Genomic DNA, 27,922 nt, shown 5'->3' on the forward strand with positions numbered 1-27,922 from the left:
AAATTGAGGAGCAAATATGTAGGGAGATCACAGATAGCTGGAAGAATAATAGAGTTGTAATAGTAGGGGATTTTAATTTGCCAAACATAGACTGGGACTGCCGTTGTGTTAAGGTCTTGGATGGGGAGGAATTTGTTCAGTGTGTTCAGGAAAACATTCTCAATCAATAAGTAGATGGCTCTACTAGAGAAGGGGCAAATCCTGACCACCTCTCGGGAAATAAGACAGGACAAGTGATTGAGGCATTAATGGGAGAGCACTTTGGGACCAGTAACCATAATTCTATACCACCTGATTAAGAGGTAGCGCCTCGAAAGCTAGTATTTTCAAATAAACCTGTTGGACTATAACCTGGTGTTATGTGATTTTTAACTTTATCCATGCCAGTCCAACACCAGCACCTCCAAATCCAGTTTTAAAATACTTTTAGAAAAAAGATTGACCTAGTCCACAAGTTAAAATTCAAGCTGAGGCGAGGAACTTTCAAAAGTTGATTGGGAGAGGCTGTTTAAAGTGGCAAGTGGGAGGCTTTCAAAAGCAAGGGAAGAGTTTGGGGCCAGCATGTTGCTGTTGGTGTGAAGGGCAAGGCTGGCAGGGTACACTAGATAACTCGAGATATTGAGGCACTGATCAAGGAAAAAGAGACGTCAGATATCAACAGCCGGGATCGAGTGAATCTTTTTAATAGTGTTGGGGGGTGAAGATGTACACATAAGAAGGAAATCAGGAGGGCAAAAGGGTGCATAGCTTTGACAGGTAAGGTAAAGAAGAATCCAAAGAGTTTCTACAAGTATATTAAGGACAAGAGTAACTAGGGAGAGAATAGGCACCCATTGGAGGGATTCTGAGAGACTGGATCTATGTGTATTTGGAAAGGTAAGCTCTGATTAGGGATAGCGCGGCTTTGTTGGAAATGGTGTGTCTTGAACTTTTGAAGAGGTGATGCAGACTCTGGTGGGTAAAATCTTAGTCCTACTGTGGGGGTTAATAAAAAAAGGAAAAAAAAAGAAAAATAAATTAACAGGAGTGTCCGGGATTCTTCTCACTCTAAGAGCTGGCTCTGAGTTAGCTGGGTCATTGTCATTAACTATGTATATGCAAATAAAGGGTAACTTGATGATTGGATACTGGTCTTCGTGGAGCTAAAATACCTCTGTAGAGATTCACTTGCAACTACTGTCTTTGAGTTGAGATAAGCATTTCTGGCCTCATGCCACTATTTGGGAGGCCTGACGTATTCAATCTGTTGTCTAGTATGTGGGAAGAATGCGGTATTTTTTCCAGACAAGTGACATTAGGGTAGGCAAAAGTAAAGAGTAATTCTCCTGAAAGCTTGTCGACCAGCAGCTTTTTCAGTTATTAGGAGCTTAACTTTCATGGAAACGCCAGATACTAAAATCTCTCAATACTTGACAGATTTAGTGAAGGAATATTACCACCCAAGCCTCCTCGAATTCTGAGATGCTATTGGTTTAACTTGGCAATTTGGGGACTAAGGGAATTCATATTAGGATTTTTGACAAGGTTAAGACAATTGAGAGAGGCATGTAATTTTCATTTAACCCTAAGTGAGATTCTGAGAGACCATTTGATATGTGGAATTAACGATAAGACCATGCAAAAGTGCCTACGAGCTGAAGCCCAACTAGACTTTAAACAGGCATCACCATTAGCTCAACATTTTTTAAATTAGAAACTGGCGGCCTGAGTGAAATCCTAATTAAATACCCAGAGGTTTTTCAGGATGGTCTAGGGACAATCAAAGGAGCTAAGGCCACCTTGTAAGTTGGCTAAGAAACAAATCCTTCACAAAGCTGCACATGAGACATATGTATTTGCTATTGCAATTTAGATTCCTAGAAGCATGCTACAATTAATGCCCATAAGGGTTTGTACCAATATATGAGACAATCTATTGAGCTGTTCCCGGGCATAGGTCGTCCTTTGGGTTGGTGCAGTATTATGGAAAATTCGTACGTGACCTGGCCTCAACCTAACACCCTTTACATCTGCTGTTGAAGAAGGGTCAACCTTGAAAATGGTCTAATAGTCAAGATGTAACCTTGAAGGAAGTGGAGAAACAACTATCATTGTCAAAGGTTTTGGTACATTATGATCCCAAGCAAGATGCATTGCTGACATGCAATGTCTCCCCACATGGTATCGGAATAATGTTAGTCCAGCAGAGAGGAATGCCTCAATGTATGGTTCCTGGCCTTTTGCTGATGCTGAATGAAAATACACCCAGTTAGACAAAGAAGGTTTGGTGGCCATCTTTGGTGTGAGAAAGTTCCACCGACACCTTTACGGATGTAAATTTGTAATAATAACAGATACAAACCCCTGCTAGGACCACTGAAAGAGGACAGAGCCATGCTTCCCATATCTTCAGGTCAAATGCAGCAGTGGACTCTTATTCCAAGTGCATACAATTACAAGTTGGAACACTGTCTGGGAAGTGGCAAATGTGGATGTCTTGAGCCGTCTTCCACTGGCAGATACACTGATGGTATTTTATGCACTGTTTTTATGTAATTGGACTGTCTTATATGTATTTGTCGCTCTTACTGTTATGTGATGACTGGGGTTTGAGGTTTGTCCTCATTTCACTGAAAACTGGTTGAACAGTGGGGTTTAGGGCCTAGCTTTGTTGCTCCTCTCTCTTGTAAATTGCTGTTACTCTTGTATATAACTGTTAATGTTAATTAAAAAAGGGCTTATGCCCGAAATGTCGAATTTCCTGTTCCTTGGATGCTGCCTGACCTGCTGCGCTTTTCCAGCAACACATTTTCAGCTCTGATCTCCAGCATCTGCAGACCTCACTTTCTCCTTTAAGCTAGCTGGTCCAGTGTCATGTACTATGCATGTGCAACCTTGATGACAGGACACTGGCCTTTGTGGAGTTAATTCACCCTACAGAGTTCCAAGCTGTAATTATTGTCTCTCCATTTTGAATTTTACTTTCTTCCAATTGGTTTCCAAACATTCAATCAAAGATGAACCAGATCTCGGTGAGATGAAACATCTTCACTTAATTTAATTTGCATAACACAGCTCACTACCACCTCACATCATCTAGGTCATTACTAATAACTTAATATGATGGTCACTAACTTTTTGAAAAATAATCTTTTTCGCTAAATTCTCACTCGTATCCTCCAACATCTAAAATCATGTGTCTAGGCACCGGATCTATTCTAAAAGTCCTCTCCAAATTCGAGTTCTTGATCTCACTTCTTGTGGAAAAAGGTGTCGGCTCTTTCTCTGTTGAGAGATACATAGTGGAAATCAAGTGGCTTTTTTGTGGACAAGACAGAGAACTGCATATTTTCTCAAAACCTATGTGCTGTGCTGGTACCTCTGTTATCTCTGCCCTTTTAGCTGTGTCATGCAATTCTATCTCCAGTTTAACTGCCAATTGGTTTAGAAATTTCCTATAAGGCTGCCAGTGACAATACTTTATTATTTGGATTTAGATTACTTACAGTGTGGAAACAGGCCCTTTGGCCCAACAAGTCCACACCGACCCGCCGGAGCGTAACCCACCCAGAACTATTCCCCTACATTTACCACTGCCCCTAACACTACGGGCAATTTATCATGGCCAATTCACCTGACCTGCACGTTTTTGGACTGTGGGAGGAAACCGGAGCACCCAGAGGAAACCCACACAGACACGGGGAGAATGTGGGCATTATGTCTAATGCTATGCCTTATGTGTAGTACAGAACCGGTATACTCGTTTAGCAGTATTATTTATCAAACCACACCTAAATCCTCATTGCACCTGTTTTCAATCCAATCCAATTCAAAGCAAATTCAAGACAAACCCCAAGCTTGTTACGATCCAATGAAATAGTGCACTATAAATAGAGTCCTGTTGTACCTGGAGTCATGACAAATGTTAAAGATCTTTTTAAAAGTATGCACAGTACCTCAATTTAGCTGACTTTCAGACCAAGTTTGATAGAAAGCACAGACTTTACTTAAAGTCTTTATTTTCTTAAAAAGAAATCTTATTATAAGTAATTAGACTATATCTATAAGTTAACAAATTAAGCCTTTGATCCTTTATAAACTCCTCTTACATACCCATGCATGCACAGACATACAGACAAGCAAATAGGGAAAGTAGATTATTGGTGGATGTAGAAACACTGGAAAATCAGCTTAGGTCTTTGGGTCCCTAATCCAATGACAAGTTGGGGGGATGATACATGGACTTCAGGGGTTACGTTATGAGGAGAGAAGAGACAAATTATAACATATTTTCTAGAATTTAGAATGTTGAAGGGTAATTTAACCAAGGTATTGATGATATTAACAGGGAAACAGAGAAGTCAAAGATAGACTACTTCAATTAGCTAAAAATTCTAGAACCAGGGGGCAGAGTCTAAGAACTAGGACCAGGCCATTAGGGAGATATGCCAGAAAGTATTTCTGTATACAAAGAGTAGTGGAGGATTGAAACTTTCTTCTTCAAATGGCAGTCTGCTAATTCAATTGTTAAATTTAAATCTGAGATTTTTTTTATTATGCAAGCATCAAGGAATGTGGGCAGGCATATGGAGTTAGGCCACTGATCAGCCATGATCCTATTGCATGGTGGGGCAGGCTTGAGGGGTTGAATGGCCTACTGCTGTTCCTGTGTTACTAGCGAGACCCTTGGTATTCTGGAAGTTTCCAATGGCTTGTAAAAAGTAGAGCACAACTGATTCACTTGGAAAATATGTCTGACTTATCAATTCAAAAGTCAAAGCTCACAGCAACTGGTGCAGGAATGATAATTGTTTTTTTCAGGTCTAAACTGAGATTTTTTTTAACTACTAAGACCAGGCAGCTTCGGCAGCAACAGTGAACCCTTCTGTGTCTTTCTCTGTCTGTGTGTCTGTACTTCTGTTACCTGTTTCCAGTCTCAACCTACTCAGTTATCCAAGAAGCAATCTGTTTTACTTGAAAACAACTCCTCAGCACCTGATTGTAGGAACCTATAGCCACAAAAAAAATTCAGGTTAAGTATTAATTCCTTACAATGAAATTATACAGCCATTTTGGAAAATCCTTTTTTTCTAAAAGAGTTTTTTTTTCATCTTACAGTTGACATCTTTTAAAGTAATAAGACAAGCTCCTTACAGTATGTAAGCATACAGCATCAGAATATGTTTGGAGGCACTTTTTTGAAACTGATGATTTTTTTTATGTTGTCTACCACTATGGTTTGATGCAACTCTGACTTCAGGAGCTCAGGTAGAGAAGACCTGCTGAACACTATGGCTCATTGCTTGAAGTGACTTTGTTGGGTACTCCAAGTCTTAGGCTCTAAGTTATCAGCAGCAGCCCTGACTCTCTCCATGGACATGCTCATACACAAGAGGCATGGCAGAATCTTTCATTGTTTGCTTGACACTGTGCATAGCTCTGGCACCTTTGTTAGACGTTCTTGTTTTGGAGAGTATGAGGGTCATGGAGCATGGCTGTGTAAGACATTTTGAATTAATAGCCTATCTTCATGATACCTTATTCTCACACTTATATTATGTACTTTCTGTCTGAAAGCAGCTGTCAAAATGGCTGTTTGAGATTCTAGATGTTTCAAATTCAGAATACAACTTGTGAATAGGGATTGTGGTTTTCGTTCACCCAAACATTCTACACTATGGAAGAACTGTTGATCGGACTTGCCTGTCAGAAATGTTGAATTGAATTGAGATAGCTTTATTGTCACATAAACTCAAATTAAAAGTTTAATTGTGTGAAAAGTTTATAATTCACCATTTGCAATGCCATCTTAAGTACAAAGATACCTAGGTACAGCTTCTTAAGTTAGAAGATTAATTACAGTGTAATAATGTCACTAACACGTGGCAACATCTCAGGTACAGAGTATCCAGGTATAATCCTTAGTTACAGAATAAATAAATGAAGAAAAGTAAGTTACATTATAGATATAGACAGTATATTCATAGGTCAAAAGAAGCAAAATTAAAAAGACAAACGTAGTCTCTCTCTGAGGGCAGACCAGTGCAGGGGACCTCCATGTAGGCTGACTTCTGGCTGTCGTCACACTTTGCACTGTGCCATTGCTGCTGCACATGTGCTGTGCAGAGTGCCGTTGCCTCTGATCCACACTGGGCTTCTGCAGCTGCTATCGCCATGCTCTGCACCGAGCTGCTGGTCGCTGGCCCCCACTCCAGACTGCTGACCCCACTTCGGAGGCCAGGAGTCTGAAGCCTGGGCCAGCTGTCCAATGCAGAGGGTCCAAGAAGACATAGGAGGAGAAGAAAACACAGAAAGGAGGAGGGGAAAAGAAAAGAGCAGGCAGAGAGAGCAAGTTCTGGCTGGAGCATCCCACTCCAAGGAATATGTGGAGATCACCTTTAATAAAAATAAAATGGGCAGAGTAGCAATCAGCAGGAGACTACCACTTAGAAAATCCAGGCCATAGTAATCATTATCAATTGATCACATTTATGTGGAGCATGATAAATTTGAAAACATGCAGGTGTATTAATACAGTGATTCCAAAACTGAGCTTGCATTTATTGAAGGAAATATAAAGAGGAAACATGTTTCAACTTTTCAGTATGAGGAATAAATGGTCTATCTCAAAGAGCATATTATTTGCCTTAATTCTTGAACACAGAACTTGAAGACCAGTATAAAATTAACTGGACTAAATAGTATTTGAAATTACTTTTTTTTATTCCCTGCAAAATTAATGGATAAACTAATTTTGTCTAAAGCAATTTATATTCTGTTGGTTAGCATAAGATAAAGTGTCATAGCGAAACAGTTCAGAGATAGAGAACAAGTATGGATACAGGTGTCCTGAAAAGCCAGGTTGCTAGTGGAATGACATTATTCATAGTATGGTGAGGATACTTATTTAAAGATGAGGGATCATGCACTAAAGATCCTTAATGAAAATTATCTGATTAGCAATGGTTTATGTATTATGTTATGATGTCTATAAACGCCAATAAACCTAAACATGAGCTTTTAATTCTTAATGATCAAATTTAAGGGATTATATGACTCGCTTTTAGACTTTTACTGCTATGTACCAACTGAAAATGGCATTGATTAAGCAAGGTAGGCAATTAATATTTAACTACAGAAAGTGTGATTCTTTGTCAATATCTTAGCATGACCAACAACTCCATGCTATTATACAGTTTAGAGTGTGCTTACCATTTGAATCTTTACAGCTTCCAGTGAGTTTACCTTGATAACATTTTTAAGTTGTGACATTGAGCAACCATGGAAAATTCTCTCCTCAGTCCTCTGAAAATGTCTGAAATTTCCTGTTTTGCAGTATGGCCCACTTGATAGAAACATAGAACATAAGAATGGGAATAGGCCATTCAGCCCTTCGAGACTTTTTCGCCATTCAGTGTGATCATGCTGATCATCCAACCCTGTATCTTCTTGCTGCTATCTCACGTTACTCCTTGATCCCTTTAGTCCAAAGAACAATATCTACATCATTATTGAGAGTCTTCAATGTTTTGGCCTCAACAGTTTCCTGTGGCAGAGACTGCTCATCACTCTGAGTAAAGAACTTCTTCCTCACCTCTGACCTACAAGGCCTATTCCCTTATCCTTAAGACTGTGTGACCCGTGGTTCTGGACTCCCTGATCGTCGAGAACATTCTTCTTGCATCCAGCCTGTCTAATGTGAGATCACACCTCGTTCTTCTAAACTCTAGTGAATATTATCCCAGCAGACCCAATCTGTCCCCATACCCTAAGTCCTGCCATTCCAGGAATCAATGTGATAGACCTTCTTTGCACTTTCTCAATAACCATAACATCTTCCCTTCAGAGAAGGAGACCAAAAGTGCGCACAGTACTCTAGATATGGTTTTTTAAACGCCTGTACAGTTGCCATGATTGGAGGTGTTGGTGTTGGACTGGGGTGGATAAAGTCAGAAGCTTGTGATTTCAAAAACCCTTTTGGACTATAACCTGGTGTCGTGACTTCTGACCCTATACAGTTGTAGCATGGCATTCCTGCTCCCATATTTGAATTGTCTTGCTATGAGCACCAACATAGTTTGCCTTCTTCACCACCTGCAGCACCTGTACACTTACTGTCAGTGTTTGGTATATGAGGACCCTCTTCATTGCTCCATAAATCATAAAGAAACCATTACATATTCCCAATCAAGGGTTAACATTGAAGTTTCTCTTGGGATGCAGCATGACCTGGAGATGGTGAAAAGACAACAAAGAAAAGAAGCTTTTGACAGACAAAAGAAAAGAGCTCTTCTTCTAACCCACCTCAGATATAATAGTGTCTATAGTGGCTCCACTTCTCTAAAGATGTGGTCGCAGAACTCCTTCAAACGATCCTAGAGCTACAAAGGATATCACTGTCAATCCAATAGCTGTGGGACAGAAATTTTCACCACAGACAGTGTAGTTACCTATGATTCCACATTTTAACATACTACATATTGCTTTCAGAGAATCTTAGTCCGGGCCCCCAGTTACCATGATATCAAGCCACGTGGGTATGCTGTCAGACAGAATATAGAGTTGGTCATGTGACCCTCTTCATTACTTCATTTATTATAAAGAAACAGTCCAAAACATATTATGCTTGTAACAATTAAAATAATCTTATTCATTTTTATAAAATGTACCATTCATGAGGATAATGCAATTTAACTTGGGGTTTTAGGTAATCTGTGTTGAAGTATGTCAGTTCCCAGTTTATAAGAAAAATATTCCCATTCAAATGTAATGAAATGTCAGGTGCAAATTGATTTGTTCGTTCCTTTCCAGCCTTGCCTTACATCCTGAACGAAGTCTGGTAGCAACAGGTCAAGTTGGAAAGGATCCTTATATCTGCATTTGGGATACTTACAATGTACAGATGGTTTCTATTCTGAAAGACATTCACACGCATGGAATTGCTTGCTTGGCGTTTGATTCTGATGGACAGGTATGTAAGTAAAATCTGCAAATGAAAGCAGTTTATCATTGTTATGATCATATAAGAAGAGTGAATTGCACCTCCCATCCATTTTTTAAATTTCTGTGCATCGATTGCAACAAATATTTATTTTTCTTTTAGTAAACAGTTATACCACATGACCAACTTATAACTGAATGGATATAAACAATAGAACCAGCTTTATTGAGTGAAACACAATATTTATGTACTAACTCCCAAAATATAAAAATATGACATCAAGCACACATACAAAGACAGGCAAAGGATCTTCCTGATGGTTGCATTAGGAACATTGATTCATCTTCAGTGTTTCAAGAACTTAGAGTCATATAACATGGAAGCAGATCCTTCGATCTAACTCGTCTGTGCCAACCTGACGTCCTAATTTGACTTAGTTCTATTTGTCAGCATTTGGCCCATATCCCTTTTAAACCCTTTCTATTCATATATACTTACCCAGGTGCCTTTTAAATGGTGTAATTGTACACCTCCATTACTTCCTCTGACAGCTCTTTCCATACACACATCGTCCTCTGCATGAAAACTTTACCCCTCAGGCCCTTTTGAAATGTTTCCCCTCTCACTTTAAACCTATGCTTTCTACTTTTGAACTCCCCACCCTAGGAAAAAGACCTTGACTATTCACCCTATCCATGTCCCACATGATGTTATAAACCTCTATAAGGTCACCTTCAGCTCCTGTTCCAGGGAAAATTGTCCCAGTCTATTCAGCCTCCCCCTATAACTCAAACCCTCCAGTTGTGGCAACATTCTTGTAACTCTTTCTGCATCCTCAACTTCAACAATATCTTTTGTATTGAAGACTGACAATGTTTTAAAAGTGGCCTCATCAATGTACAGCTACAACTTGTTGTACCAGCTCCTTTACTCATGCACTGACCAATGAAACCAAGCATGCTAAACACCACCTTCATCACCCTGTCTACTTGTGACTCCACTTCCAAAGAGCTATACGCCAGCATCCCTAGGTCTCTTTGTTTGGCCACACTTATGTACTGTATAACATCTGCCCTGATTACAAACTTGCAATGTGCTATCAGAAACCTGGTCTCTCATTCAATTAGTTTCCTCCACCTGCCATTCTTCCAGCTCCCAGGAGCAGTGCAAGATTCTGCCTCTGGATTCTTTAACCAGATTATTTTTTCCAACTTTTGGATAAGTAGCTAATGCATGTAAATTTGAGGCAAACCAGCCAAGAAATTCCAACTGTACACTTTAGCAAATTTGATGTATTCTTATTTAGCTATTGATCAGAATCAAGTTCTCAACAGCATCAAGATAATTTTGCTAATTTTTGTAATAATTTATGTGGTTCACATAGTTTAGTAGAAACTACCTAAGTGGTATATATTATGGTTTGCTGTTCTGCTGAGACTTTCTATATTCGTAGCTTCTCAAGCCATATGATCTCTCTAGTTGCACATTTAATATGTACTTTCCTTTGGTGTATTACCCTGATTTTTTTTCCTTATCTTAGCAATATCTATTCTTACAATTTTTCAGAGAGAACATTATGTTTGCGAAACTTGTTATTTTTCATCGTGCTTCAGTAAGTTTATAAAACCTACATCAAATGTTAGCTCACTGAAGCACGATGAAAAATAACAAGTTTCACAAATGTAATATTGTAAATAATGTAATATTGTACATAATGTAAAATTTTACAAAGTATTAAAAACAGTCCTGTAATTTTCAGTTTTTCTTCATGTTTGAGGTTTAAGTTTTCTTTTAGTTTTGAACATTATTTTCAATTCTCTGGAAAGTGTGATATGTTATTGTGGCATTTGGACTTTTTGTTTTGGACCTTTGTCAGTTGACCTGTTTATTCCAACTGCAACTTTCTCCTGGTAATTTTGAATATCATGTCAGAAATAAAGTAAAGGAAGACCTGAGTGGTGAAAATTATGAAAGCAAAATCAAAAATAATTGAAATAATAAAGAGCAGTAATAAGTAATGGAGATTGGAGTAGTGAAGTAAAATTAAGGGGAAGAAAACAAGAATATATTATTTACACCACACTCATTCTCCGCTCATTTCTTTCTTTGTGTGTCATTTGTAGTATATTTCCACCTAGGACCAGTAATCTTCTGGAAGCTTGTCCAAGATGACTTAAGTATTTTCAGCTTTTTCTGAACTAAATTGATTCTCTGCTCAAATAAGACTACGCATTGCAGGAGCAGAAGTAGGCTATCAAGTCTGCTTTGTCATTCATGAGATTCTGGCTGATATGATAACTGTCAACTCCATTTTACTGCCTTCTATAATCCTTGATTCTCTTATGGTTAAAAATTTCACCATTTTAGCCTTGAATATAGTTAATGACCCAGCCTCAACATTTGTCTGTAGTAAAGAATTCGACAGGTTCACTCCTCTTAGAGTCATAAGTGCATGATACTTATTCTGCGATTATGCCTCCTGGTCGAAGACTCTCCTACAATGGGAAGTAACTTTGCTACATCTGCCCTCAAGCCTCCTAAGAATCTTGTATGTTTCAATAAGGTTGCCTCTTATTCTTATAAATTCCAATTACTTCCAGGTCCAACCTACTCAACCTCCTCTCGTAAGACAACACTTGCAAAACTTGTATCAACCTAGTGTATCTTCTATGGATTGCCATCAGTGCCAGTATATTTTTCTAATGCTTTCTATAGTTTTGACAAAACCTCTCTACTTTTATACTCTATTCCCAAAGACTATTAATATTGACATTTGTAAACCGTCCCATTTCAGTCAAAGGATAGAAATCACCAATAAACATTATAATTAATTCCTTCACTGTTCTGAGGAAGGGTCTCCAAAGCTGAATCATTAACTTTGATTTCTCTTCACACATGCTGCCAGACCTGCTGAGCTTTTCCTGCAACTTCTGTTTTTGTTTGTAATTAATTCCTTCACTGACCCTACATTAAAATCTTAGAACTCTCTCTGTAGCAACACTTTGGGGTGTACCTGCATCACTTGGAATAGAGCTTTTGAAGATGCTGGCTTCCTGGCATCTTCTTGATGGTAGTTAGAGATGGGCAATAAGTGCTGGACTTACCAACCACATCTACTTTATGCAAACAGATTTTTTAAAAAAATGTCATTTTGTAAATACATTTGAAACAAAAGTAAACATTTGAATGTGATTCATTTGTGGTTAATATTTTTTGTAATAATAAGAACAAATCTCTGTAATAATTGAGCTCAAATTGTTTAAAGTTCAAAACCACTTACCTGCGTGAAACTGGGGAGAAAAGTGCTTGAGAGTGTTTATGGCATATTAAAAAATATAACTTATTTGACATGATGAAGCAATTGATCTAATTTTCTTACAGCGCCTAGCCTCTGTAGGTCTGGATGCCAAAAATACAGCCTGCATCTGGGATTGGAAGAAAGGAAAAGTGCTAGCAACAGCAACTGGTCACTCAGATAGGGTAAGTCACCATTTGCAGTCATTCTGGTGTGTTCAGCTTTGTGCAGTCTATGTATTATATCAATAAAATTATTTGACGGTATTATAAAATGGAAAGCAGTTTGAGACCTATGAATGTTATATTTATCTATGTAGAAATCCATAACCTTCTGCATATTTCTTGGTTCTCCTCAGTATTTGATATAACAGCAGAATTTCATAGTACATTGGATAGATTATTTCCTCCCACAGATATTTTTGTTTGATATTTTCCTGTTTATTGCACATTTTTTTCTGTTACTATCTTGAAGATGCAAGCTGTGTTTGTGTGCAATTCACTAGTGTCATCAAATGACCTGCATTTCATATGTTGATCATTGAGTGAGCCTACTTGATCTTGAGAAGCACCACAGCCAAGTTCAATCCTGTGCTTGACCAATAGTTACACGTGCACATCAGAACACAAGAAAGCATGCAGCCAGAAACAATAATTTGATGTATTAAGCCCAATTCTTTCATAGAATTAAACAGCATTTGATGCGACATAACATATACTGCTGAATAAATTTCCTAAAAGTATTCAGGAAATGGTAGTTTCTGAATCCTAAAGGAAATAATGCAAAACTCCAGAATATTTATCTATACCCACATATATATCTATCCCTGCTTATCTCATAAGGGCAGATTCCTTGTCTTAATTGTAGATGCAAGTATGGAAGCACTGCAGGGGATGAGGTCAAGGGGATAGGTGCCTCACTGGCCTGCAGCAGCCACTGGAAGCAGGACAAGATTCTTCAGAACTGATTCATAGTGGAGGAATCATCTGACTATGGGATTATAAGTTTCAGACTTTGACAAGGAGAATGGTACAGATAGAGGATGCAGCTAGATAGAACATCTGTGCATCAGCCAGGGGAGCTCCGACACTGAGAATATCTGGATGTGGAAGGCGCTTGGAGGCAAGAGTGTAGGTACATGGCTATAGATGCACTATATGATTAAAAGGTTTATGGTCAAAGACTTAACTTAATGGAAATGTCTGAGCACCAGTGTCAGCAACAAGTTGGAGGTGGTGGTAGAACTGCATGCTATGTTGGAGCAGGATATGATGCCAATAGAAAGTGATGCACACCCAATGACTGTATCTCAAAACATACCTTTGGCACTCACCAGTTGTCCCTGTAATTTGTTACAAGGATGGTGTAGAGATCTGTGCTGACTCTCTGTCAGCAACCCTTTGCTGCATAAAGGAGTTCATGGATGCCATGTCCCATGAGCAACATATCAAGTTTGCAACTGATCAGGTCCATTAGATGTTGAGTGCAATTGGCCTAAGGATCATGATTGAATTTCAGCAAGTATATGGGAGTCATTGACTGTACTTATGTGGTCATCAAGACTCCTCTTAGAGCAGTGTGGCATCTTCATGAGCAGGAAGAGATTCCATTCCCTCAGTAATTAAGTCATCTGTGATTTGCTGTAACTGAATCATGCAGATATGCATACAATTTCTAGAAGTTGTAATGACTCTTACATTCTTAAATTATCCCAAATCCCTCAGCTGTCCCTCTACCAAATATGCTGGAATTGAATGAGGACATGTAAGTGAGCTGCATCCTTCGTGAAGAAGGATAAGCATGACATGTCTCAGGTGCTAATCAGTTAGGATGGTCCCAAAAGGACCTAACTTTCTGGACGGTAATATGCCTTGCAGTGAGACCCCAGATTCTCTGACTTGTTAAGGACAAATGCTGAAGGCTACCGAATTAGGATGTAGGGTGGAATTAAATATTACCTCCTAGCCTCACTTACCCCACCCCTTTAAGCCAACTTCCCTTACTCCCCATCTCCCTCACAGGAGTCACCCTGACTAGTCCCAGAGATCTTGCAGTCCTGCTTCACTCAGTTGTATTTCAGAGCTCCAGTGACTATCTTCACCCTTGGGTCTTCTACCTGTGGCTATAGTTTGTGGTGCTATTGCTCTGACTTTGAAATTTTGCAGTCAGTTCTCCCTGCAGGAGCTGGGACCTCCAATAGCAGTCAGCAGGCTGTCGTTTGGCACTTAACCAACTGGAGACCCATCGGGAATATCAGCAATAAATTTAGCTTATTTTCTCCAAGAAGCAGTCTTGCTGACCTTTCCTGAGAGATCTTTACCATCTCTCTGTGTATCTGTGAGCATTATATGCCCAGTCATTTAACAAAAGTACTGAAGACACCCTTTGTTGTACTTACCACCTCTGAATTTGATTTTGCATCTAGTCAGCATTATTAAATGTAGCATAAAAATAAATGCAAAATAATTGCATATTGAGAGCTGAATTTAATGATGACAGCAGGAACAGGAAACATGGGGGGAAGAATTAATTAATTATATGTGAGCTGAAACTTTGATATTATGACAATGGGTGACAATAATAAGTCGGGCTTCATTCTGAACTGTAGCAAGTTCCTCATTGTAATCTATTTGCATTTCATGACTGTTGATTACCTTTAAAAGCTTTGAAATAAAGTACTACCTTCGCAACCAGTGATGTGTGAGTCCAGCATGGCTCTGCTTCACGTTGGCTTGATGGTAGCATTCACTCAGTCAACTTTATTCAGATTGACTAAGGTGAATGGTTGTTTTGACTAAACAAGGAAGGGGAATGGGAGAATTGCAGCATGAATGGAAGGTTCAGGAAAGGCACAGATGAGCTAGGTGTGAGAGGGAGTTCGACATTTGGGCAGTGATGTGGAGGACTGGAACAGGGCTTTTTGAGATGACATTGGATGGGGCCAATGCACTGAAGTATTTACTGGGAATGGCTTAATGTCTTGGGAGTGATCAGAATTAGGTTGGAGGAGAGAGATGCAGCCTGTGAAGATAAATGGAACAAGAGGCTTAAAGGGTGGGGTTAGTATAATCCAAAGTTGAGTCCTGTGGTCACATCCAGGATGCTAGCTGACTAAGGGTAAGTTTGTGTTCATCCAGAGGAGTCTGATTCACTGGAATGTGGTCAGGTCAGGTCTGAGGTTGGGATGTTCAGAGGTCTTACAGGGAATACCATTGGAGACTCTAAGAATAATGTAGAGTGGTCTTTGATTAGAAGGGGAATTTTAACAATGGTGGGGTAGGCCAGGAGGACCAAGAGCATGTCAAGTTCCATGATGATTATGTTCAGAGTGAAGGTGAGAGGTTCAAATGTTACAAGTAGAAAGTGCACAGTGATATTGTGAAGGTCGAGATTAATAGGGACAAAGTTGAGGGTCATGAGAGAGGGATTGAATGTCATGGTTTACAATTTCTTAGTACCACTTATATACTGTTATTGGCTATGTCCAAAACCAACTCATAGCTGCTTAGAGGTCAAGGCAGAAGGAAGCCAGTATGGGACAGTTTGAGTTTTGAGTGTGGACAATGGAAGGAGTAGAAAATTCTAGAGCTCAAGAGGTCTATGCAGGAAAATGGTAGACACATGGATTCTCACAGTATTGTCTGCCTTTATACACAGTTCCTTGGAGAAAGTGAGATCTTCAGATGCTGGAGATCAGATTCGAAAAATGTGGTGCTGGAAAAGCACAGCATGTCAGGCCACATTCCTGATGAAGAGCTTATGCATGAAACATGATTCTCCTGCTCGTCGGATGCTGCATGACCTGCTGTGTTTTTCCAGCGCCACTTTTCAACCCTTCATATAAGCTTCACTTGGTGTAATGCCTATTGTTCTCATACCCCTAAAAGTCTTACAACTTCTGCTGCAGGAGGAAGGGATGTGATAAAGGAGGGCTCTTGCTGATCACAACTAAGTTTGTAAGGCCATCAATAGGCAGCAGTAGAGGGGAAAGTTGATATGGAGGCAATCATGCAGAGGAAGACATTGATGAAGAAGGTCATGGCAAGTCAGCATGTCTTCAGGACATGCATAAACTAGCTTGAGATGCACAAGAGGCAATGCCAGAGACTCCTAAAACTGTTCTTGAAAGCAGTCACTGAAATTTGCCAGATCCCACTGTAGACCTGCAGCCACACGAATTTGGCAGCAGCCCTTTGCCTGCAACTCTCAAAGTGATTCTGTTGTTCAGCCTGTTTTCCACTATTTGTTTCCAGGGCTTCAAAGACATTGTGTGGTATTTTGTTTGTCTGAACCCCACAGGTATATCAAAGAGGTGACCAATGCCCTCTTTTTTATTCATGTCAATGAGTTAATGGTCCAGCACAGATAATGACAGCTATTGCTCATTTCCATGGATAATTGACTGTATTTTACCATTAGATCTTTCTTGGGATATCAAGCAGCATATGTGTATCACAAGGGATTCTATGGTCTACAGTCACAACTGAGAGTATTTCCTTTGGAGCTTTCATGACTCCTTTATGGTGCAGAAATTGCAGCTGTCTGAGATTTCTCAGGCACCTTTCTAGATTCATGGCTGAATCCTTGGTGACGAGGGCAATTTACCCCCCCCCCCCCCCCCCCCCCCCCCGCCCCACCAAAAAGACCTTGGTGATAGTATGGGTGATCCCCACAGTGCAGCAGAAGAATACTACACTGCAATCCACCACAGCCATCATTGGATAGACCATTAGCAAGTTAAAAATGCACATTTATTCTCTGAACATGTCTAGAGGGTCTCTACAGTATGCACTACAGTGGGTTTTATGTGCAGCATGGTATGTCGCACATTGAACGATGTGACCAGACAGCATGATGAGCTCTTATGTCAGGACAATAGGGAAAAATAAAACTCCTCTATAGATGAGGATAAATGTGATGATCCTGAGAAAGATCTCTTTCGGGAGCAATAACATGTGTTGTAAAATAGATAAAGTGTGAAATCCCAATTACTTACTAATGAATAAAGCCATTATGTTCAATGATTTTAAACAAACAGAAGAATCTTTATTACAGTGTGGTCACTAAAGCAAAGAGTCAATATTATCTGTCATACTCCAACATCCATAATTATCATGAGATTAACAAGAATTAACACAGTAGCCAAACACCCAAAAGCTGCACATTAAATGGCAGACACAATGACATGTCCCATGAGTTTTCTTGCTATAGTGATTACTGAGTCAGAAAAAAGTCCTTTAAACTCTGTCTTCCTCATGTAGGATATTAACTCCTGTCCTTCAACAATGTATTTTATAATTTCTTACACCAGTGGCTCCAACTTGGGTGTGAAACCTTCTTGTTACTTCTGCCTGCAAGAGATTGTAAGGCAATTGGATTCCAGTTCAGGCTGCCTCAGCAACTGCTCACCCTACAGTTACTCAAACTCTTCTGAGACTGTGCCCCATTGGATTTCTTAGGCTGAATCCTAGGATCTAATTATCAATATGATCTCTGTTCTCAAGATGTACTGAGAAGACTTGGCTTCAGCTTCACTGATCTGACATTGTTCCCAGTTTTCTTGAGCTGTAACTACCAAGCTGCACAGAACAGCCACTGTACTTTTGCTGTTACTCTCAAGACTCTTGCCTCTGGGCTCCTACTGTTTCCCCAAACCAGAATAATCTAGTCATCTGGGCTTGCCTGTATGCCCAAAAGCACAGTCCTGAAGTTGATTTTTGCCCCCTCTCAAAGCCCTCATTCCTGATGAAGGGCTTATGCCCGAAACATCGAATTTCCTGTTCCTTGGATGCTGCCTGACCTGCTGCGCTTTTCCAGCAACACATTTTCAGCCCTCTCAAAGGAAACCCAGAATGGAGCATGTGCAGCCCTTCCCCCTGTTGTATTCTGCACTTGTGCTGGAGCCCCATACCAAAGCCTAGCCCCAACCCCAACACATACCAAGTAATGTTAAAGGACATGGATTCTCTCACAACATACTTGAACCTCCTCTGGATATCAAAGCCCTTGAGAGTCCGGGGTATCAGATGCAATCGGCAATCTCAGAGTCACAAAAGCATGCATGCACTCATGTATACACATGTATGCACACATGCTCACAGGAATTCCTGGCACTTTAATTTGTTTAAAGTTAGTGTAATCCAGTCACTTTTATGCATTTTGGCCTCCCCACCTGCTTTCCTGAGAACTGGCTCTGAAAGAGTGGACCATTTTAGGATTGAGATGAGAAACCGTTACTTCATCTTGAGGCCAGTGAGTCTTTGGAATTCTTTATTCCAGAGGGCTGTGAAAACACAATTATGTTCAAGACCGAGATCAATAGATTGCCATATATTAAAGATATCAAACATATGGCATTGAGGTGGAAGGTGAATCTTGCCTTATTTGAATTATGGAAACAGACTTGAAACCAAATGGCCAGTTCCTGCCCCTGTTTCCTATGTGCCTATTGTGGCTATCTGCATCAGGGCCTGTTTGGCATTGGTAATTGGCTGACTGTCCTGACTGCAGATCCTTAATTGGTTCTTGCTAATATAATCCTAGCACATGTCCTGCCATTCACCCATGTGTGCCACTGATGTACATTTTTCCTCGTGCCAGGCTGTTTGACCAATGTTTCAAGTTGACGACTCTTGTCAGACCAACCTTAAATCAGTGTTCTGACTCCCACACTGCACCATGCAAGCCTAGCTTAAGGGATCAGAGTCTCAGTCCTTAGAGACAAATGATGAAACTGCCTGACATTGAGGGAAGAAATACATTAAATAACAAAGCACATCATGGGATGCCATCAGCTCTTCATTGTTAGAGTAGCTCTCACCTTCCTTTGTTTGTATTTTATTTTTCTTCATGCCCAGTCTGTATTTCATGCAACTTCCGTCTAGTTTGTGTTTATCTCTATGTCCAATTTGTGTTTCATTCTCTCCCTGCCCTGAGATGTGTCTGTCTTTTTCTGCCTCTCTTCGCCCAAGTTTGTAATTTTCTCTGTGTCCCTTCGCTATCTTTCTGCCTGTATCTCTTCAATTTGTTTCTTTATTTCATTGTCCTTCTGTTTGTGTTGATCTTTGACTCTCACTTACTCCTTCAGTTGCTCTGAGTATTCAGAATGTGTCTGCATGATACTTGTCAGCCCTGTCAACAGTACGTTCTGAGTAATTCCTGGAATTGCCTCCCTAATGGCATTGTAGGCCAACCTACAGCAGCTGAACTGCAGCAATTCAAGATGACCACTCACTCATCACTTCTCAAGGGCAACTAGTGACAGGTAATAAATGCTGGCCAGCCAGCAATGCCCACATCCCACAAGTAAGTATAGAAAAATGTGGAGAACAACAAGCCTCAGAAGACTGATTGCAAGCCACAGTAGCCAAGTGTGCATACATAAGCTGCACATATGGGAACTATTTTTTCCAATAGATTTACCAGCAGCACTCAGGAGATCAATTGGCCATTCCAATAAAAGTTATGAACTCTGAGATGAACTATTGATCGCTGTTGCTGGATGCAGTATAAAAATTGCTACTATGATCTTGTGACACTCAACTATGCAGACCCATAAATGACTCAGTGAAGCTTAGGATTCCAGTCCAACAGGTTTCGCCTGGAGTATGTTTGGTTTTCATGTCTTGACAGTTTTGTTTGGCCAATCTTGGCATCTGCATTACTGTTAATGATGGAAGGCAGCTAAAATTGGCTTTTTTCTACAATTTATTTTATTCCAAGTGTATTAATAGCTGCAATCCTATCTATTTAAGATTTCTATGATTTCTCTTGATGTTTGCAATTACATACAAATTGTGAACTTTGATTTGGATTTATAGTCCTTAAATAATCTGTTTATACTTTTGGATGGTAATTCTAATGATATTTCTCAAAATTGGGCTCACCACAAAGAATATGAAATATTCCATTTGTTTGCAGATCTTTGATATTGCTTGGGATCCATATCAGCAAAATAGACTTGTTAGCTGTGGCGTGAAACATATTAAGGTAAATAAACTAAGTTTATTTTCTGCATATTATTTGTAAAATGACTTATCAAGTAGCTGTTTTCATTGCAGTAGAACTTTCTGTGCTTACCTCTTCCAAAGACTTAAATGTAGTAAAACTGCAAAGCCAATAAATAAAAAAAACTTAGTATTTTGAAAGAACCCTGTCCTATCCCCATTTTAGTCCAATGTGGAAAACTCATGTTGAAATTCATTTGTCATAGTTTTGCTCACTCACCTAATCTTTGATATATCTTTGTAATTTTTGATAACTCAGACTGAGATTACAAGCAAACAACAAAAGAATGGTCTTATGGTTGGAAGAAACCATCCCGGGGAAAGAACAGTTCAATACCACAAGTCCACAGGATTGTATATGATATTTGCTTTTGCTCCTCAAGACCACCTTTGCTCTGATCTTCTTTCTGGATTCTTTCATTATTTTGCAGAAAGGATAGGGTCATTGGAACACTAATTATAAAGTTTCTTAAATACTGGGCAAAAGTAATAGTTTACAACAACTAACAGGAAAATATCTGGCTTTTCTCAGGCATCCGTTACTTTTATTTTAGAGAGATAGAGACATTAGAACCTGTTTCTTCTAGCCTGGAGATCATGTCCCTTTATCATTCACAAAAAGCAGTTGTTCAGCTGCTCATGAACCAATCAGCATGTTGTCACCAGGCTGATGACCACAACTGGTCACAAATGCAAAAACCAATCAGCAATCTGGCTAGCTAAATCTCATTCTGCACACACAACCCAGTGCCATGCTTGCTTAACTCCCCTTCCCCAACTACTTGCAAATTGAGAGCATTAACACAACTCTCATTGAATTCCAGTAACTTGTTTATAAATGTGCAGTTCCTCCCTCAGTCCTTGGTTTAAAGCAGTCATTTCCCCAATTCAGTTCACAAGCAAAAATAAAAAAAAATGCACTTTTGTACTCGAGAGTCAGAAGATGATTTACTCGCTTTAAATTTCACAACCTCTGACCTATTCTTGTACTCGCAATATCCATAAAGATGTTCCAATTATATTTTTGCTCAATGGCTATTGGGGATGAATATTCAGCAATAATAAAGCCTTTGACTTTGAAACTGAGATGATTAGACTCTTTGTTTTTGGAGATAGTTATATCCTTGCATTTAAGTGGGATGAATGTTACTTGCTGTTTACAATCACAACCCTGAATATTGAGATTGCTGCAAATGGGCAGGGTCTGCTTCATTATCTGAGAAATTCTGAATGGAACTGAGCACTCTGCTATCATCAGTGAACAACTTTTGATCTTATCACGAAGAAGCGGTCATTAATGAAGGAGCTGAAGATGGTTGTCCTGGACAGTAGCTTGTGGAATTTTTGTGTAAGTGTTCTGGGACTGAGTTGATTGGCTTCCAACAGCTACAACATCTTTCCTTTGTGGTGGATATGGCTCCAGCCTGTGAAGAGGTTCAATTTTACTCGGCCTCCTTGACGTCACCTTTGATCAAATGCTGACATAATGTAAGGAATGGTCACCAATGCTGTAATGTGGCCATCAATAAAGTGACATTGCACAACCCAAACTGAACATTGATGAAAAAGTAATTATTGAGTAAGTGCCACTTGATGGTACTGTTGTCAACACTTTTCATAGCTTGGTTTGTGGTGAGAAGGCCACTATCTGCCTGTCAGATCCTTCATGCATTCCTGGTTCTCTGTATGCCACTGCTTACTGTCCTCGAAGCAACTACAATGGTGAAGAGATGATGTCACTGAATCACCTTCTGGAAAAAAAACCTTTGTAAGGAAGGTAGAAAGAGATGCAATGATTTTTGTTAAGGTTAATCCCGAGCAGCTTCATGATGCAGGACTCTGTGCTCTACAGGCTTTTCCCCGGATGCACGCCAGACAGCCATCAAATGGAGAACCATTAACTTGAGGAAAGACGATCTTTTGTCTGCCCGAAATTTGTTGGTCTTCATGTATAAAGAGTTGACCTCGACCGAGCGTTGCAAACTAGCACATTCCAAGTTCAGGACTACTTGCTGAGGAATTCACTAAAGCTGCAGTTGCCACTAAGGTGCATTGGAAAAAGACCGCCATCTAGAGTCCTTCAGTCAAAGTAAAACAACTCCTTCAATTGTCAGACCCTCTTGGTGTCTGAAAATGAATATAAGTAGTTATCTGCATAAGTTGGAAACTGTAGAAAAGCTCTAAGAAATGTCAAATTTTCCAATATTTGTTTTCTTTTCTCTGCAAATTCTCTACAAAACTTATTTAGGAGATGTTTTTATCAACTTACAGATGATACTTATGAATAGTGTATTTTTGAAATTAAAATAATTGTTGTCAACATCTTTCATTATTTTGTGATGATTAAGAATGGAGACCATATTGGCTGGTTTAGTTAGTCCTCATTTTGTGGAGAGGGCATACCTAGACATTTTTCTACTTTATTGGGTAGGTAGACGTTTTGTATCAGTATGAACAGCTTGGCCAGGTGAGCCCCACTAGTGTGAAATTTTTAACGCTTGAGCTGCAATGTTGCCAGGCCTATGAACTTGTTATATTCATGCTCCAAAGATTTTCAATATCACCTGAAGTGATACCAATTGCTTGGGATTAGCATCTGTGATGATGAGTACTCAGTAGCAAGCTAAGATCAATAACCTACTCAGCGATCATGGCTATAGGTAGTTGTAAATGTTACATCCCTGTTCTTTGCACTTGTGCTGAGTTCCACTGTTTGTGTAAAAGCTTTCCTACATGATTGGAAGTAACAAAGCTTTGTTCATGTCAATTTGTTGGGTAGTGAGTTAACTTTGTCTATAACAAGCTACATCTTATATTGTAGCTTCAGGAGGTTGTTTTTCCTGACATCTCATTTAATCATGGCTTGATGGTCATAGTAGGATGAAGGATATGCAGGCTTTGAAGTTGTAAAATGCAGTTTTTCTGCACTGATGGTCCGTCCGTTGATGCTTCATGAATATCCAGTTTTGTGCTGATAGATTAATTCTGAATGTTTCACATTTGGCACGATGATGTTGACACACAAGACAAGATTAACCTCAGTATGAAGACAAAATATTGGATGGGAATTTTTCATTCCCTAGAGTATTGTGAGCAATTGCAAGAAATATGGGAAAATACAATGAAAATAAAACTGTTAAGAAAAAACATTTTCTCTCCACCGAAAGCTTAACAGTGAGTTCAAAGTCTCTCAAATGAGCAATGACTATCTTACTTGCACGCATTTGTATGCTAGTAATAGCCAAACTCGCCTCATTTTTGTACAACTTTTAATTCTTCTCTCTTTCCCAGAGCACTAAATGCTGCCAGTTCTTGACATTAAAACCAGAGTGGTAATCTGGTGACAGCAGCTCAGCACTTGCTTCTCTGAATGTCTATCCAAATAGTAACATCACAAGATCCTTGCATACTTTATGGGTACGTCCTTCTCCATCTTTTGTCAGTACAAGTTGGCAACTACAAACCACCAGTCTGACCACACCATGTTGTTTTCAGATCAACTCTCACACCACTTCAGCCCCTCCGGACTTGACTTTGAAGCCTAGGGCCATATATGACTTGCATGTTTCTGCCAGGTCACTACATGAAAGGAAACACACCCATGTTGGGTGTCTACACAGGATGCATCTTACGCTCTTTAGCTCCATTCTTACTGCTTATTCATTTTGTATTGAATTGGAAGCTGTCAGCCTCTGTGGCTTGTACTTTTTTAACGCAAAGGGAGAGGCAGCAACTTGTCATGATTTGGAGGACCATAAGATCAAGGGAATGGACATGTTGCTGTACAGCACCATGCTGTGTTAATGTCACACCTATAGCACATGCCAGCAGCTTACACAGTAAACATAGTGCATGTGCTTTCAACGGATAATCATGCGTGAAAGTCAGAGGGAACTAGCCTTTGGTGGAGTCACGGGGTACAATAGTCCGGTGGGGTACTGCAGCAGTCAGTTAAGGGACCCAGCTTCAGGGCCTAATAGTGTGACAAAGGGAGAGATTGAGTATTGTGGAAGTGACTGTAAGTACAATTAGCAGTTATACATGAATAGGAGAGTTGTTAGTGAGGTGTCCCAAGTGAGGGAGCTGAAAGTGCACCAGGCAGAAATAATTGGTAGTTTGAGAGAATGAAGTGGACTGGTACATACAGTATTGAGAATTATAGTCCATAAGTCTTGGTGGGTTGAATGTGCAGTGGCAGAGTTTGAATGAGTGGTGGCCTTGTAAGTAAGAGCTAGCAGATGCAAGATGTTAGCACTTAGAGTCATAGAGATGACTCTAAGGGGCGGCACGGTGGCACAGTGGTTAGCACCGCTGCCTCACAGCGCCAGAGACCTGGGTTCAATTCCCGCCTCAGGCGACTGACTGTGTGGAGTTTGCACGTTCTCCCCGTGTCTGCGTGGGTTTCCTCCGGGTGCTCCGGTTTCCTCCCACAGTCTAAAGATGTGCGGGTCAGGTGAATTGGCCATGCTAAATTGCCCGTAGTGTTAGGTAAGGGGTAAATGTAGGGGTATGGGTGGGTCCTGATTCAGCGGGTCGGTGTGGACTTGTTGGGCCGAAGGGCCTGTTTCCACACTGTAAGTAATCTAATCTAAAATCTAAAAAGATGTACAGCACGGAAACAGACCCTTCGGCCCAACTCGTCCATGCCGACCAAATATCCCAACTCAATCTAGTTCCACCTGCCAGCACCTGGCCCATATCTCTCCAAATCCTTCTTATTCATGTACCATCCAGATGCCTCTTAAATGTTGCAATTGTACTAGCCTCCACCACTTCCTCTGGCATCTCATTCCATATACGTAACACCCTCTGTGTGAAAAAATTGCCCTGTAGGTCTCTTTTATATCTTTCCCCTCTCACCCTAAACCTATGCCCTTTACTTCTGGACTCACTAGAACTAGAACTTTACTCACCCAGGGAAAAGACTTTGTCTATTCATCCTATCCATGCCTGTCACAATTTTATAAACCTCGATAAGGCTCCGATGCTCCAGGGAAAACAGCCCTAGCCTATTCAACCTCTCCCTATAGCTCAAATCCTCCAACCCTGGCAACATCCTTGTAAATCTTTTCTGAAATTGAAGAGATCATTAACCTTCTACCTGCACTACTGTATGTTACATTTTACCTGGAACACTGCCCTGAACCCAAGTTGCTATCTTGGAGTAGGCTGGCTAAGTCTGAAGGCAAGCCCTTCTTTGCCAGTCAACAGGGTGAAACACTGTTGTCCTTTTCTATTGCCCTATCTGTCTGCACCTTCAGGTCCTTACCACCAAACTGAGGAGGAGCTGACATGCCTTCCTGGGCCATTTCCTTTTGGATATGATACACAATTGCAGTGTGAAGGGCAGCCCCTGGCATGCAGTATCTAAAATGTTGCAAATCTGGGTTTTAAATATGGCACCAGCAGCGTAAATGTAAACTCTTGGCAATGGCATCTAATTATGACTTTTCTGCCACTTGAATCTATGGGATAGGTGCCAAAGACGGCAGTTGCAAAATTAATAAGATCTAGAGTGAAAGATTGTGTAAAAAATATCATGGACCATGGAGGTCTGAATGTGATGTGTTTCATTTGGGGGAAGAAAATACTTTGTCAATAAATGGTAATATTTAGTCCATTGTATCTATAAGTGCTGTGCAGTGATCTGTCCTACCAATAGATAGATACACCTGCAACAAGTGGATTGACAATAGTGAAATCAAATAGACTTTTCCTTCTTGTTGCAGCTGATACCGCCTGTATCCAAAAGATGTCCTTCAAGGTTTGGTCAGTTCTGTCAATTGTGATACTACTGAGCCACTTTTGAAGTGCCTCACCGAAATTACAGATTTTACCCTTGCTACTATTTGTGTTTTTTCTGAAGGTGTTCAAAATGAAGGGATATTGATTTATCTGTCGAGGAAGGTAGTTTGTGATAATCAATATGTGGTTTTCTTTTGCATTTTGACATAATACCCTGAGACTACATGGTGTCTAGAATTAATGATGATCACATCCAGTTCCTACCTCCTGAATATAGGGACTTGGCAGTTGGTCAGGCCAGTGGCTTGCTGAATGAGTCACAGAAATAGGGGAGAGTGCAGTTGGAAATAGCAAGAGGCAGCAAGCACTCCATACAGGATGAAGGCCAGAGAGATGCAGAAGTGTAGAAATGACAGTCAGGACTCAGACAAGTGGCTCACTGGACAGCACAAGCAGACACCTATTGACCGGTCACACCAATGATGACAATTGTGACAGAAAAGGTGTGTATGTCCTAGTGGACACAGTTGTTTTACATTAATGCTGTTTCATCTTTGGACCTGTTCTTCTATGTTTCTCTTTGCTCCTCTAATTACCCTTTTAATATGTCTCCATTTTCCTGTAACAATCTTAATTATCTCCTTGGCCTTAATTTTGCCGATTTATTCGTATTGGTTACACTTTTCATTTGTTTGTTGATCAGGTCAGGGTCATATTTGTTTAATGATAACCCCAAGAAACAACCAGTTAAGTGGGGAGTGCACACTTTCTGGCTAGACAGTGCAGTTTTTCAGGATCTTACCATTCCAGAGCTGGTCTCGATTGGTCCAAAGTTAGAGCATCGTGTATTGTCAACTGAAGCACTCCAGAATCCAGTGATGCTTTCGGTTTGTGATGGTGCTGGATAGCCAAGCAGGAAAAGAAACTAGATGAGTGGGTTTCCATGATTTGAAATTGTCATCTTTAAAAAGAAGACAAAAATATTAAGAATACATTCTTTGAAAAAATGCAGGGGATAAAACAGATAAGTGGATATTGAAGTAGAGATTATCAAAGGAAATTAAATATATGTTTTTTATTTAAAATGGAAGATAATGGAAGTATACATAGCAGTAATTAAAGAAATAGCATACATGATATCTGTCACTTCTGTTGCTGTGAAAACAACAATTTAATTGAAAATGTTGATTTATTTTAAAATGTGTAGACTTGTGAAGTTTTGTTTATCTTTTCATGTTACAGTTCTGGACATTATGTGGGAATGCACTAACACCCAAAAGGGGAATCTTTGGTAAAACTGGTGACCTACAGACCATTCTGTGTTTAGCATGTGCTAAAGATGAAACTACATACTCTGGTGCATTAAATGGCGATATTTACGTCTGGAAAGGGCTAAATTTGGTCCGCACAATTCAGGGAGCTCATGGAGTAAGTAAATCTGATATACAGTCCATAGTTTTTCTCTCTCTTATTTTAACATTAATATATTTTATCAATGAGTTTAGTTGTTCTAATCACAAAGTAAATGTTTTATATCTTCATGAACATATCAAAATATTTTTTAACTTTTGAGGTTCAAATTATTATGTTTGTCTGCTTCTCCCCACCTACATACGCGAAGTTGTTTGCTGTTCAAAATGTATGCGGTGCTGGAATAGCATGAAACTGCTTCTGCAGATGAGTACAGGATAACTGAATGTCAATAAAAAGTCCTGTTTGCATCTGCTATCACAGTAAGCAGTATTCTAAATGTTGTTTGACAGCTGAAAATGTGCTTAGAATAACAGTAAAGCATGGAAAATTTGAATTTAAATCATTTAGTCTAAAATTAATTCCCTCCATTACTAATTGGTGCGTACTTCAGGTATTTTTCTTATTTTTATCCCCTGTAAAAAGACTTGTGTTAACCATTATATATTGAAATTGGAGGGGATCAATTAACTCAGTTGGCTAATA

General features: G+C 39.8%; 1 protein-coding gene across 5 annotated transcripts in view; it reads left to right on the plus strand.

Annotated features, from left to right (window-relative positions):
- Positions 1-27,922, plus strand: part of LOC132819436 (echinoderm microtubule-associated protein-like 6) — a 512,298-nt gene that overhangs the window by 37,232 nt on the left and 447,144 nt on the right. For all 5 annotated transcript variants that reach the window (XM_060830942.1, XM_060830941.1, XM_060830940.1 and 2 more), the window contains exons 2-5: positions 8,791-8,950; positions 12,302-12,400; positions 20,136-20,204; positions 27,209-27,394. In XM_060830942.1, the coding sequence (XP_060686925.1) occupies positions 8,791-8,950; positions 12,302-12,400; positions 20,136-20,204; positions 27,209-27,394 (514 nt within the window). The remainder of the gene's footprint in view (positions 1-8,790; positions 8,951-12,301; positions 12,401-20,135; positions 20,205-27,208; positions 27,395-27,922) is intronic.

This window comes from Hemiscyllium ocellatum, chromosome 10 (assembly GCF_020745735.1).
Source record: "Hemiscyllium ocellatum isolate sHemOce1 chromosome 10, sHemOce1.pat.X.cur, whole genome shotgun sequence".
Taxonomy (NCBI): Eukaryota; Metazoa; Chordata; class Chondrichthyes; order Orectolobiformes; family Hemiscylliidae; genus Hemiscyllium; species Hemiscyllium ocellatum.